The sequence below is a fragment of the Colossoma macropomum genome, unplaced genomic scaffold (assembly GCF_904425465.1).
Source record: "Colossoma macropomum unplaced genomic scaffold, Colossoma_macropomum, whole genome shotgun sequence".
Classification (NCBI taxonomy): domain Eukaryota; kingdom Metazoa; phylum Chordata; class Actinopteri; order Characiformes; family Serrasalmidae; genus Colossoma; species Colossoma macropomum.
This window is the reverse complement of record NW_023494801.1, coordinates 13,900,453-13,914,501: the sequence shown is the minus strand read 5'-3', so window position 1 is coordinate 13,914,501 and position 14,049 is coordinate 13,900,453. Positions and strand designations below refer to the sequence as shown.

General features: G+C 37.5%; 1 protein-coding gene across 1 annotated transcript in view; it reads left to right on the top strand.

Annotated features, from left to right (window-relative positions):
• Positions 1-951: 951 nt before the first annotated feature.
• pitpnc1a (phosphatidylinositol transfer protein cytoplasmic 1a) overlaps positions 952-14,049 on the top strand; it is a 120,091-nt gene continuing 106,993 nt past the window's right edge. The window contains exon 1 of the mRNA XM_036590368.1: positions 952-1,665. Within this exon, the coding sequence (XP_036446261.1) occupies positions 1,618-1,665 (48 nt within the window). The 5' untranslated portion in view covers positions 952-1,617. The remainder of the gene's footprint in view (positions 1,666-14,049) is intronic.

Genomic DNA, 14,049 nt, shown 5'->3' with positions numbered 1-14,049 from the left:
CTTTAGGTCGGAGGATGCAGCGTCCATGATTTCCAAACAGAATTTCAAATGTTGATACGTCGGACCACAGGACACTTTTCCACTTTGACTAAGTCCATCCTTAATGAGCTCGAGCCCAGAGAAGGTGGTGGCGTTTCTGGATCCTGTTTATATATGGTTTCTTCTTAGCATGGTAGAGTTTTAACTTACATTTACGGATGCAGCAACAAATTTATCAATAGAAGTGCCACTAATGAGTCACGCTGGTTTTTAATGCAGTGCCGTCTGAGGGCCTGAAGATCACAGTCAACCAATATTGGTTTTCGGCCTTGTCTTTGGCATACAGAGATTTGTCCGGATTCTCTGAATCTTTTATTGATATTATGTACCATAGATGATGAAACCCCCAAGTTCTTTGCTTTTTTTACGTTGAGAAATGTTTTTTTGCCCATGCAGTCTTTCACAGAGTGGTGAACCTCTCCCCATCTTTACTTCTGAAAGACTCAGCCTCTGTGAGATGCTCTTTTTATACCCAATCATGTTACTGACCTGTTGCCAATCAACCTAATTAGCTGTGGGATTTTTTTCAGCATTACACAACTATATCAGTCTTTTATCGCCCCTGTCCCAACGTTTTTGAAACTTGTTGCTGCAATCAAATCTAAAATGGGCATATATTTTTCAGAAAACAATAACATTGATCAGTTTCAACATTTAATATTTTGGCTTTGTACTTATTTCAATGGAATACAGGGTGTAAATGATTTGCTTATCATTGCAGTCTGTTTTTATTCACATTTTGCACAGTGACCTGTCTCTACATGCCCCCTCCAACGCCCTGGTACTGGACATGCATACTTTACTGAGGCTTAACAGTCAGGGTTCCCTTTAAAATGGGTGTGGTATGGGTGTGGCATAGAAGAATACATACAGCACTCTGCAGTGCAGGGACTGTCCAGAGAAGAACTGGGGGTGAGTGAGGGCTGCAGTGGAGAAGACACTGTTTGGCGCCGCCTACCGTTTGCTGGAGAAACTGCACTTGGAGTTTATGTAGCGTGGAGCAGCACGCTGTCCTCCCATCCGCACGCCGAGCATCCCGCTACACTTCCGAGGAGGACGGAGTGCTTTCTCAGCCCTACTCGCTGGAGGACAACGGAAGAAGACCGATTTCTGAGGGCAAACCGATGTCACCGAGTGCTGATGTTTACCGTTCGCTCTGAAATGTTGCTAAACGCTCGCTGTATCCGGAGCGGGACAGGTAGGCTAGTCTAGTCATGAAAGGTGTGCGAAGTGCAGGGTAAGACCCATCTGCTCTGACCGAGTTTAAAAGATTACAAAAACTGGTTCTCCATCAACCAAATCGAGTCTTCTGCTTTGGATGTGACAGCACAAAGCTAAAAAAGGCTTCCTGGCTGAACCTTAACGTTACTTCTTTTCCTCTTCATGCTAATCAACAAAACAAAACGTGAACGTGTTTCCAAGGAAGCGACTCGACCTTAAGCAGCAGCAGCAGCAGCCGCATCGCCAGGAGTCCAGAAATTTCTGGTTTTATCTCTTTTGACCACTAAATGTTCGAACTATTTTAGATAACCGTTACTCATTTTCCTCACCAAGTGCAGAAACACGCAGTGGAGGACCATGTTGTTGAAGGAATACAGGATATGTATGCCACTCACGGTGGAAGAGGTAAGCTAACGATAACTTAAGCATAACAGTCACTGTTCTGCCTGTCAACTGTTGTAGCAGCTTTATGTTTGTAACGTAAAGCTTACTTTTCGGTCTTATACCATGTAATAACTTGGATAAAAGGAAGGATGGTAGCAGTTGGAGTGAGTGGAATGTGGTGCTGTCTTGTGTTTGCCTTTGCTCACTGTGCGTTAGGGTAATGGAATGGAAGACTGGGGTGATTATGGCCTTTAAAGCTGCCGCATCCACATCTGTGCTTAGGTTCATCACTTGGTCACAGCAGGGACCCATATGAAGTCATGAGTCAGCGCACAACTGGGAAATACCTCAATTTCAGACTTAACTTTGTTATTGCTTGGAATAAAGCCGTTTAGCAGGACTGAAATCCACTTGGTGGTGCTGTTGGAACTTCATGCTGAAACTGAGAGTTCATGATTTAATGGTCCATTCACTGTGGCTGGAAGTTGCTGGGCAGTCCAGTCCAGTTTGACATGCTGTGATGAAATAGATAAAGTGGCTCTGGCAAAAACTCAGGCATTGCCTGCAGGACTTTAGTCTCACTTTTAATGATGTCCTAATACTTCCTTGCAGCTTCTGTGAATATGTTGAATAAGTGGGTGTTGGAGTTTTCTATGTTCATGTGTGTAAGTGTCCTTTCCAAACATAATTTTGGAAAATGACAGGTTCGGTCATTTGTAAACAAGTCTTCTCGACTCTGTTGGGTGTATATGATACTTCGGTTGTCAATGTTTTGGAAAGAGAGTGTAATTCACTATTTTGGTCATGATTTGCCTTCTGTGAATAATGACGATGATGCTTACTGCTGTTACTATTATCGTAATTTGTTTCTAAGATTTTAACCTTTAGACATCTAAGCAGCCCTTGATATTTTATTGCATGAAACATCTCGGGCCAGTTTCCCAGACAGGGATTAAGCCTAGTCATGGACTATATTTTCCTTACGATGTAAGTCTTCACTCAGAATCCTGTGTAATCCAGGACTAGGCTTAATCCCTGTCCAGGAAAGTATAACCTTAAATATTTATCTTAAGTCATGCTGAATCATGCAGAGCTAAGGTTTACATTTTGTAACTGTCAAAAACTGAAGTGCTAAAGATTAAACTAATACTAATTCTTTTCACTTTCCACTTAAACGTTTCCCTGAAGAGCTCCTAAGCAGCTCAGGTCAGATCAAGGAAAACATAAGGTCAAAATTCACACTGTTTTATGCAAGTGACCACAGGTCAGCAGCTTATCTTGTGTCTGTCTGAAAATTATACCAATTCCCCACTATACAATTCCAGTGTCCACTTTGCTCTGGCAGTTACTGAGTGTTTGGGTTTGGATCTTCATGCCACAAAATAATAATCTTAGACATATACGAGCTCACAGTTCTGGACTTTTTTTTCTAGATTGGGCCCTTGAAGAGCCACAGTTCCTGTTCAGGGTCAAAATAAGTACCTTCAGACACAGAGAGCTCCATAATTGACAGGATATAATCTCTTATTAAACTAATCTGGAAGCACTATCTATAATAGAGGCAGGAAAAAATGTGAACTTAAAGAACTATTAAAGATGAACCCTTTAATCATTGCATATTATCAGCTCATCTTTGAAAATGATTCTGGCAGAGTTCAGTAGAGAAAATGAGTGTTGAAAAGATATTATTCAATCAGCCAATGAGTTGCTTGGAAGTGGCAAGTGAGTGTCAGTATAGGGGAACGTAAGAAACAAATCAGGCCACACAACTCCGACTCGGAAAGGAAACATACATTCTAAATTTACTGTGTAGTTGCAGGGTGAAATTCACAGCTAGACTTTGCATTTTTTCCCATATCTATAGAGTATCTACAACAGTTAAATCAACATGGCAAATTATATAATCAAATTCATACTAAACTTATACTTTTGGAACTTGGAAGAAAATATTGCACAGAATACAAAAAGTAAAGCTCAGAATTTTCTTTTGCTTTTTAGTTTATTTTAGTTAAAAAGGAGATTTAAGAACACACTTGGTTTTTTATTGTGATAAATGATAATTTCAGTTGTTTCTTGCATGCGTATATGTACAGTACTGTGCAAAACTCAGAGACCACGCTTCATTTATTTTATTCCCAGTCAAAACAGCCATTAAGTACAAGTAACTTATTTTTCATGAATTCATTCATTCATTTCTAAAGAATTTAGTTAAAATGTAATTCACTTACATGTAAGGAGAGGAAAAGGCAACGACATAAGCAAAAAAACAGGGCTTTCCAAAACTGTTCAATAATTAAAAGATCGTTGAGGAAAAAATAGGACTCCTAACAACCATGCAAGACCCGACAGACCAACAAAACTGTCACTATCAGATAAACAGTACTTAAAGCTTTCATCTTTGACAGAGAGGAGAAAATCAAGCTCCACTCTTGCTTCAGATCTGAAAAAATCCACAGGTCTTTCTGTTTAAACCCCATCCTTCCACTGTGAGAAGTCAACTCAACACTTGAGCTTGAAAGGATGTGTAGCTGTTAAAAACAGACAAAAAAGTAGGAAATGTGCAAATCAAATCAAAGAAGCTGCTTGTATTCTTAGAACAATGGCCTGTCCACCCCAGAGTCCTCAACATCATTGAATGTGTTTGGGATTATTTGAAGTGTGAGAAGTAAAAAAGACTGAACGGAGATGTGGGGAAAATATCCCTGCAGATTTCTTTGCAAAATGGAAAGCAAGTTGCCTGAAAAGAAGGGAGGCTGTAATACAGTCAAAGTGTAGACACACTTTCTGTGTTCTGCTTTCTTTCAGATGCTGAAAAATGTACTTAATGGCTGTTTTGACTGAAAATGATCACTCTGAAAACGGCACATCTCCTTGGATCCTACCCAGTGATCTAATATGTAATCCTTGTGCATCCTCTGATGGTAGTTTAGGAATAAATCCATTGTCCATGGAAAAGGTGGCAGGTTGTAAATCACATTCATAGATCTGGTGTAGTTAGGACAGATTAATGGACCCCTCAGTGCATCCCCGGAAAAATCCAATTATACCTGAATCTCGGCAGTAGGAACACCTCCACGCTGAGGGCAATCACTCATGAATACAAATGTGTATTTGCTCATATTTTAACAGCATGAAAAATCACAACCAATAACCTAATTAAGCTCATTACAAACATCCCCCTGTACGCATGGGATAATTATCTCATTAGTTAATTGGCTAATATCTCTTTCAAAAATTCATCACAAAGCATAAAATAATGAGTCTGGCTTTAAAACTGATCTGCATGTAGTCTAATGGATTACGTCCAGTGGATGCCAAATGATTACACTTATAATTATTTTTTAGTAATATGCACATATAATTGACTGTGTTGATTGCTGTGTTGAGTAAAACTGTTGATTGCAGTTACTACATGTACAGAAAACAGTTTGAGAACATTGAGAACAATTTTTGTCAAAGTTTCTTTTTCTTGATATTCTTAGTATTCTTAGAAAGTTTCCTGAAAGTTCTTGATGTTACCACAAAGTTTTTTTTAAAGCTGTCTGAAGGTTGTATTTATGTGCTTTCAGTCTACCTAGAAATCAGTTCTCAGAAGTGAATGGACAGCCCAGTAGGATGATGATATTTTATTATTTTCAGAAAGCTTTCTGAATGTTGCAGTTGTTCTCTGAAAGAGTCTGCAGAGGACATTTTCCTGATGCTGTGAGAACCTCCTCTGAAGATTCATAGAACATTGTGCCATACTTTTCACAGAACATGAAAAAATAATGTTTTCATTGTTAAAGAGTAAAGATAAAGACTTCAAAAGACTTTGATTTGATATGCGACATTGAAGATGTTCCTGTTTACACGTTTTTATTCTTTTCATAAATGATACCAGCACACAAGTGATCAATGTTCGGCCAGTTCACTTCAGGACATTAGCGTCTTTTTGGCATCACCAGTGCCAAGCAACTTTTATTCCATCGCCACAAACAAAAACCTATGCAAATGAGGAGATAATTGATACTAAATAATGTGACATGTATTGAAGCGAAAAATAAGACATATCTCGTATAATCTCTATAGAAAAGCATTGCCAGCAGAACGGGACACTTTGGAGTAGCTTAAGGTCAGTATGTCCGATCTCAAGCGTCGGCTTGGGGGTAGAAAACAATCCAAGCTGAAGCAATCCAGTACATTTGGGATGTGAGTTTGTGATCAAGAACTAGTCATTCAACATCATTAGCTGACATCACTAATGCTCTTGTAGGCGAATGCAACCAAGTCCTGTTCCAACATGTAGTCTAAAGTTTTCCCAGAAGAGTAGAGGCTGTCACTGCAGCAAATGAGTGGAAAAACTCTCTTCGTTCCCTTGATTTCAGAAGAAAGGTTGGATGAGCTGGTGTCTACAAACATTTGGGCATACAGTGTTCTTTTGAAGGGTTGGTGTTAGAGAATGTAATAATTATGATACCTCAAGAAGTTTTCATGATACACAATATGTCAGGAAACCTTTTTTTTTAGGAAAATCTTTTCTAAAATCCAATGAGTTACAACAGACAAAGTAGCGCCATGTTTAAAAAAAAAAATACTATAAATACTCAAAAATGCAGTTGGGAGGTGTTTTTCACTTCTGATGATATTCACAATGTGCTCAGGTGACACATTGTGATGTAATTTATCTTGATAATGAAAAACATTGTCATATTGCCCGGCCCTAGTTGGTGCTTACAAAAACATCTTAGGGTAGTCAGGACAGTAACATGCATGAGCAAGCTTGAGGAGGATACGCCATTGTTCATGAGCTTTAATGAAGTCTTTCTGTTGATTCACTTTCCTTTAAGCTAAATTCTGAACACAAAAAACACTGATTAAAATCTGCCTCAACTGAGGTTATTTGTATCACTTCTTGGTTTGATTTGGCATTTGTCTGTTACCCTAGCATTAGCATGTTCTTTCCCTTCTGATATATTTCTATCTTCCATTCCATGTGTTTCAGTGACTAAATATCTTGTTGCAGTTTGAATTGGTGAATTTGATTCTTTTCAAAGAAAGTTCAGCTGTCCTCTTAAAATTTCATTGCTCTTTGCCTTGACTACATTAACGTTTTCTCTTTCTGATCTCAGATCAAGTGAGGAAATTTTGATTGTGAGCAGAGACACTAGCCTAGCGACAGATCTCGTCTTATTAAATTGCCAAAAATGACTGCCATTTTACAATTACAATAGCTTTGTTCTTTTGCAAGCCATCTGTGGAGTGACACCACAGATGTACAGAATTTTGTGGGGGGTGCGTAGCCTGCTAAAACACAGCATTGCGATTGAATAAAGTAATAAATTGAAGACAGAGTGTGTGAACCAATTGTTGAGTTGGCCATTGGCCCTATTCTGTTGTAACTGCTTGGAAAAAGGATGCATTGTGTTTACTTGATTCAAATACATCATTTCTACATGAATGCAACATATTACATCAATGCAAATTTATTTTTCTCTTTATTTTCAGCAATAATTGTGCTGTTGTAATATTCTATTTAGAAGTGAAACCACCTACAGATTTATCGATAATTATTGATACTGACCATAAAATCTATAATTAGAATTTATTGGGTTTTCTCCCCCTTTTAATATGCAGTGTACTGTGATTGTGGCCTTCAATTTTTAATTCATCACTCCACGGCATTTTCTAAAATACATCTCACTTGTTTAGGTGTTGTTTGGCGTACTGCAGTTGTTGACTTTTGTGATGATGTCACAGATAAGCTTTCCTTATCAGAGTTGCACGGTAGATGGGTGCGCTCCTGTGTCAACTAAACCTTCCTACAGGTACTTTGTTGTCGTAGTGGGGTTTTGCTTTGCCTTTCTGGCAGACACACAAGCAGTTCTATCAGTTTTCTTTGTCTTCAGTTCCCCTTAACTATCTTTTTTTATAAAGACATTTTGAAAAGTGTTTTGAAACATCGCCTTCCCAGCTTTGTAGGCATCAATTAGCTTCATTTTCAAATTTTCTGTTTAGAGGAGCCCATGATAGTTGTATTCATTAAACTATGAAATTGCCATCAGCTGACAATTCCCAGTGACAGTTCTTGCCCCTAACAAGTCAGTTAAGGCTTATTGAGTCAATAAGGTTCTGAGATTATACAAGAATTGAAGGGTGTCCAAAGTTTTGCATATGCCAATTACAATTTAATAATTTTTCAAGTTAAGCAAATGTAAAGTAACTGCGAACATTTTTTTTTATAAAAAATAAAAATCAACAATAGTGCCAGAACATTTGCAAACTTTTTACATTGTGTGAAAAGGCTGTAAGGCTTTGTTGCTTCCTCTGGTGCAAACTATCCTAGATATATTTAGTATGTAAACTGTTAACTGAAAATTTAATGCAACCCTTTTTCAGTACAGAACATCATCTACAGATGCATCTCATGTTGAAACAACAGTGACTTTAATCTTCTAAAATCGGGGTGTTTAGCATCGCTCAGTTAGCATATTGAGCTTTAGTGTGATTAAACGCTGTATAAATGAAGCCCCTGACTTGTAAGTACTTCTGTAAGTGTGCTTTTGTGTGGTTAATTAGCCCGGGCCTGCTTTATTTAGCGTTATGTAAATAGAATAAGCTAAACCTAATATTATTGTGTCACTCAGATGTTTAATGCATCCTGAGCCTGAAATCCCATGAGGGTGAGGTATAATGGAGTCATTATAAAACAATTACCATGTTTGTAGAGTGTGTGCGTGTTCTTTGTGTGTGTGTGTGTGTATTGTGCTTGAGTGTGCAGTGTGTGAGTGTCAGGGACGGGTCTAATGCACGATAGCCAGGACAAGCCATTTGTGAACTTTATGGAGGTTTAACCTGCCTGGCAACACATCAGCACTGCAGTAATGGAAATGGCTAACAGAGACTGTACTCAAAACAGTACTGCAGTTTATGGAAGTCGTACATGTGTGTCGCAAAATAAGAGGGGAGGGATCTGATGTACAATAGCAATTACTGTGTTCATAGGAGCTGTCGACTTATTTTGTTAATCTATACTTTGTTACAGGGTGTATTGACAAAGAACAATGGGCCTCATTCACCAACATTTTTCTTAAATTGGTTTTTGAGGAAGGTCCTAAAAGGTCTATGTCAGATTCATGATGTGTTTTTAAACCACAGAATTGTTCACACCTTTGTGCTCTTGAGATTCTTTAGATTCTGTTCTTACCTAAGAACAAAACCCAAAAAAGAAAACATTGGTGAATGTCAGAATCTTCATAAAACTGCGTGAGTTAAAAAAAATTCTGGTGATGTTTACATTGCTGTGTCTACGCAAACACTGTGTGGTCTGAAATGCCCTTGCAGTCTTATTCAGGCTAAGAAGTTGAGTTTTTCTAGACTTTTCAAGAATGGTTTATGATGTTTTTTGGCCAAATCTGACAAAGTCATTCAGATTTAATATCCTTGAATTGCCAGCCTATTTAATGACTGCACTCTTAGAAAAAAAGGTATGAAACTGTCACTGGGGTGGGACCCTCAAGGGTACATCTCAGTACCTTTAGTCAGGGAACATAATTGTGCCATAGTCATTTGAAATTATAATTTTTTAGTTGTATTGAATCCACACACCCCATCTCATCTCTAAGCTTTTTATTTAATTGTTGTTTTTTGAAACATTGGTGATGAAAAGGTATAAATATATATTTTTTCCCTGTGAAAACCTTATTTGAGGTACAAATAACCACTTCAAAACCACTGTTGTACCTTTTGAGAGTATATTTACATTGTTTGTACCTTGATGAACGAAAAATGTACCTGCAAAGTAGTTTTATTTCTAACAGTGTAGTTTAAATCACTCACACTTCACAACAATTTAGTTCATGTATATTTCTTTTGGAAAAAAATAAAGTGCATCAAAAAATCTGAGCTTTTAATCTTTGTTACACTGCAGACAACACTTAGTATGATGGCTGATTTGCACAGATGTGACACAGAAACTATGTACACAGTAGTGGAATACAGACAGTACACCAAACGTTTTTTTTTTGGTTGTTTATATTTGCAAATGACTTGAAAATTTAATCTAAGCTAAAAAGTGCATGCTTAATTTAATATTATTGTAATCAATAAATGTTTGCATTGCAAAATGAATGCAGTGGAATGCCACCTTTTACATCAGTACTTTATGATGCATTGATGCTTTACACGCCTGCTAGCTTGCTTTTTTAGAGTGAGCCATTAGAAGTAGTATAGTGTGCAGCCTCTCAGGTGAAGTGAGTTCAAAACATGGCTAAAGCCAGCAGCCTTGTATGTGGTACATGGGATTATGCTGGAGTGCTTGGCCAAGGACTTTTAGTAACTGTAACTCTAGCTGTCATTTTGTGTTGTGTAACTCAGTTCCTGCACATCAGACGGCTTTTCTGTGGATTTCTCCGTCAAGGTTAAGCTTCCATTCAGCATAGTACAAAGTACAATTTATAAACTGCTGTACCTGAACCTTGGTTCTGGAGTACTTAATTGTCCACAGAGCTTAATCTAGCTTCTTGGAGTCTATAGTGCGCTTTTGTGATTACTGTATGTTACAACAGCATGTCTATAATATGTTTATTTTTTTGTTTTATTTTTATAACTTCATCGTCTCACAGTCATCCCCCCTAAACACATACAACATCGTTTGTAGGAGCCTGTGGTTCTTTAAAGCACGTACAACAGTGTTTAAATGCTTTACATCTGTGTTTAGACTCCTCTTAAGTTTAACAGCATTAGTCTGTGATTTAGCCTGACCGGAGAGCTCCCAGTAAGCTTTATTGAGTCACATTGTGCATTTATTAGGGTGGATGGGAATCGTCCATTACAGCAAAGACCATTTTGTGGTATTTCTCCTTGTCTAGTCTCTACAGCAGATGCCTTAATATGAGAATCTAAATGACAGCAGTATCTATTTTGAGGTGCTAAAAACTTTAACTAGTGACATTGTCGAACGTAATTTGATATCGTCAAAATTTAGGCAGATGCTAGTAGTTTTAGTTAAACATTGACTGATCACTGACTGACTTATCTGATTATTGTGTGGCAACTGTGAATTATGGCTGCACGTTTGTTTTTTGTCCTAATCATGGTTAGTTTTTTAGGATAAACACATTGTTAAGGGCTGCGATAAACAGACAAATTATATTACATCGATTACATTTGTTGGAAAGTAGCGTTAAGGACAGTGTCTATTACTAGAGCCATGGTGTGCTTTCATGAGCTGAGCTTGAACCTCTGGTATTCATTGTGTAGAATGAGTGCCTTAACCATTTCACTACACATCCAGATTCCAAAGCAAACATGTGCACAGCACAAAAACTCTATCTGTAACTAACCTGTAAAAAAAAAAAAAGCTTTAAGCGTGATGACTGTTCTCACTCCCAGTGTTGTGTGTCAAAAGTGTAAAGTGGCAAAGGCTACCGTTACAACAAATCTGCATCACCATAAGCTCTTTTTAAGGAGTTAAATATACATGTAGACTGTGTAGAAAAAAGATTAAGGTTTTTTTTTGCACACCCACAGACCAAGAACTTTATTGAACATCACATTTTATGCCCATATTGTGCAGCTCTACTGTGAATAATACTATTTCTCAAACATTTAAATAAATAAACAGAAGAAACATGATAAGAGTCTCATGATAAGTAAAATAAATATTGTATTGCTGGAGCTTAATAGACCTCTCAGGGTTTCATTTCTGTGCATTTGCTTTCATTTTCACCAGTTCATCAGTTCTATTCGTGATTTGTTATCCTCATGCTGAAGGGTCAATATGGGTTCATTTACATGTCATTTTTATTCAAGCCATGATGCTGTTTTGAGTTTCTGTGTTGAGTTCATGTTTCTGTCTGTATTGTAACAACAGGCAATTGATAACTAAGTTAAGCAGTGTCTGGTTGGTCTAAAATTAGAGGGTTTTTTTTTCTTACATTAGAAATATCTCTTCCTTACAATGTAAAACAGTCTTTTACTTGGGCTAATTTTACAAACTTATAAATATTGATGCTTATCATTGTGTTGCAAATCCTAAAAAACCTATTAAATCTTAATATTGGCTGATTTTATTGGCCAAATGTCAAACCCCCCTCTCTTGGTCAGACCCCCTTGATGTGGCAAGCAAGTTGATTACAATCAGACTGTTTCCAGAATATCACTCAGGGATGGGTTTATTGAAGCCTTTAAAATAGGCTTTGCACGTGCAGTTTTAGTGGCTTGATGAACTGTTAGATCTGCCCTTCACTGCTTTTGTGGATACGAAACACCCAAGAACCAAAAAATGCATTTAAACCAAATGCTGCAGACATGAAAATTGAAGAACCTGAAGATATCACACAATCTTAATATCTTCCTGATCCAAATCCTATTCTGAAAGAAAGGGTCACTAATGAAGGTCTCGGATGAAAAAAGCTTTCACTCATGCCCATCAGTCTGGAAGATTGGTTCAACTTTACCTGAACTGGCCACCTGGCTTGAATATACTTTGCTCTTTTCTACTGTTAATTGCAGTCCCTTTTGTTAGGAGAGAGAGAAGCAGTTTGTATTACTTTGTAGCCATGGATACACTGTGGCCTAATAACGCAGGCCTGGACAGCAGCAATCCCAGTAAGCCTTCCTTTGATTGTTACAGCAAGACGAGCACTTTATAAGGACTGACTGGCAGATATTCTACGTAGCATTGGAGTAATTGAAAGTAGGGGGCTATATGATGTAACCTACTCTCTGATTTAAAATGTCACCGTTAAGCCTTTTTTGAACACTTTTATTATAATTACCTAGAAGAAGTATGTTAGAGCTACAAGCCAAATGTGACTAAACAGCCTTGAGGCTTACTACAGCTGAGTTTTTGATTTGATGCCATGTGTCTTGGTTAACGGTTCCATTTTGTGTTCTGCATTTCATTATAAAATGCCATTTAGAGAACTATTGATTCATTTTATGTATTTCTTTAAAAAAAACAAAGATTTTTTTAAATTACAGTACATAGTTTAAATGCTAATTATATCTTTGAAATGCTGACTCCTTCCCAGCTCTTGGCATTATTTTCAAACATTCCTTGAAAAGCTGTTTTTCTCTTAGAAGTAACAGACATGCCTCAGTATGTAAGGCACGACTAATTATTTTTCATTACTTTCTCTAATAACAGGAGTGTTTTAACTGACATACTCCAGGGAAACAGTCTGTCCAGAGACTTTAAAAAAAAGGCCTGATCAGCTCTGTATAGTATTACATTTTTGTCAGCCCTTCAAAATCTAAAAATGTGTTTTCTGGTTGGAAGCTTGTGAGCTCACATTGTTCCAGGTATGGTTTGATGGGTTTTTGCTGTGGGTTTAGTAAATTGTATGTTTACAAACTATAAATGTCTTTTTGTTAAAATAATAAAACAGGCACGTGGATTGGCTTAAAGGCTTTTCATCTGTAATGTTGTTCAGAATGTACACCACTTAATATAACGGGCAATTTTAACTACATTTACATTTACAGCTTTTAGCAGATGCTCTTATCCAGAGCAACTTACAAAAGTGCTTTGTTGTCTACCAAGAGAAAGTATCTTAGAGAGAAAGCTAGTCTAAGCTGAGCTTAGACTTATTTCTAGAAATATCTATGATGATACCTAGAGAAAAACAAACCGAAACATAGTGTAATACAATACATTTCAAGAAATGCAGTACAATACATTTCAATAAGTACTTAACTCATTTAAGTGCTGTATAAAGAGATGTGTCTTCAGTCTGCGTTTAAAGACCACGAGAGAGTCTGCTGTCCGGACAGCGAGTGGGAGTTTGTTCCACCACCTGGGTGCAAGGACAGTGAAGAGTCTTGATGCTTGTCTTCCATGCGTCTTGAAGGATGGCAGGTCAAGCCGAGCTGTACTTGAAGCTCGAAGGGCTCGAGGTACAGTTTGAGTTTTGACCATTGCCACCAAACTAAATGGTTTTGGAAACAGTTTAGTTATCACAAGCTGCTTGAACCTTAGGTACTTACTCAATAACTCAGCCAGACTTGATCACTCTTAATATATCAGCTTTTATATCAGCTTTTTTTATATGTTATGGAAACTATTCAGTTCTGAAAATCAAAATAAAATGACTGTCAAAGTAATAAGTAAATTATTCTGTAACTGTAATTCTGTATATATAATATATGGATTCTGCGTCTAACTTTCCAGCTTCCTCTGCCTTGCACAGTGCTGATTCCTTCATACTTCCTAAATCCTTTGACATTTACATTGCCCTACAGCTTACACAAAGATGAGGACTCAAGAGGAGAGCTCCTGGTTTAGATAATGAATAGGTTTTAACCTCTTAGGCTTCTTTGTATGTTCAAATTGTCCAAATCCTAAACAGAAGTGTACCGATCATACATTCATGTGGCTGATTTGCCATCACAATTTTCTTCATAAAATCAGCTGTCGAAAGAAAC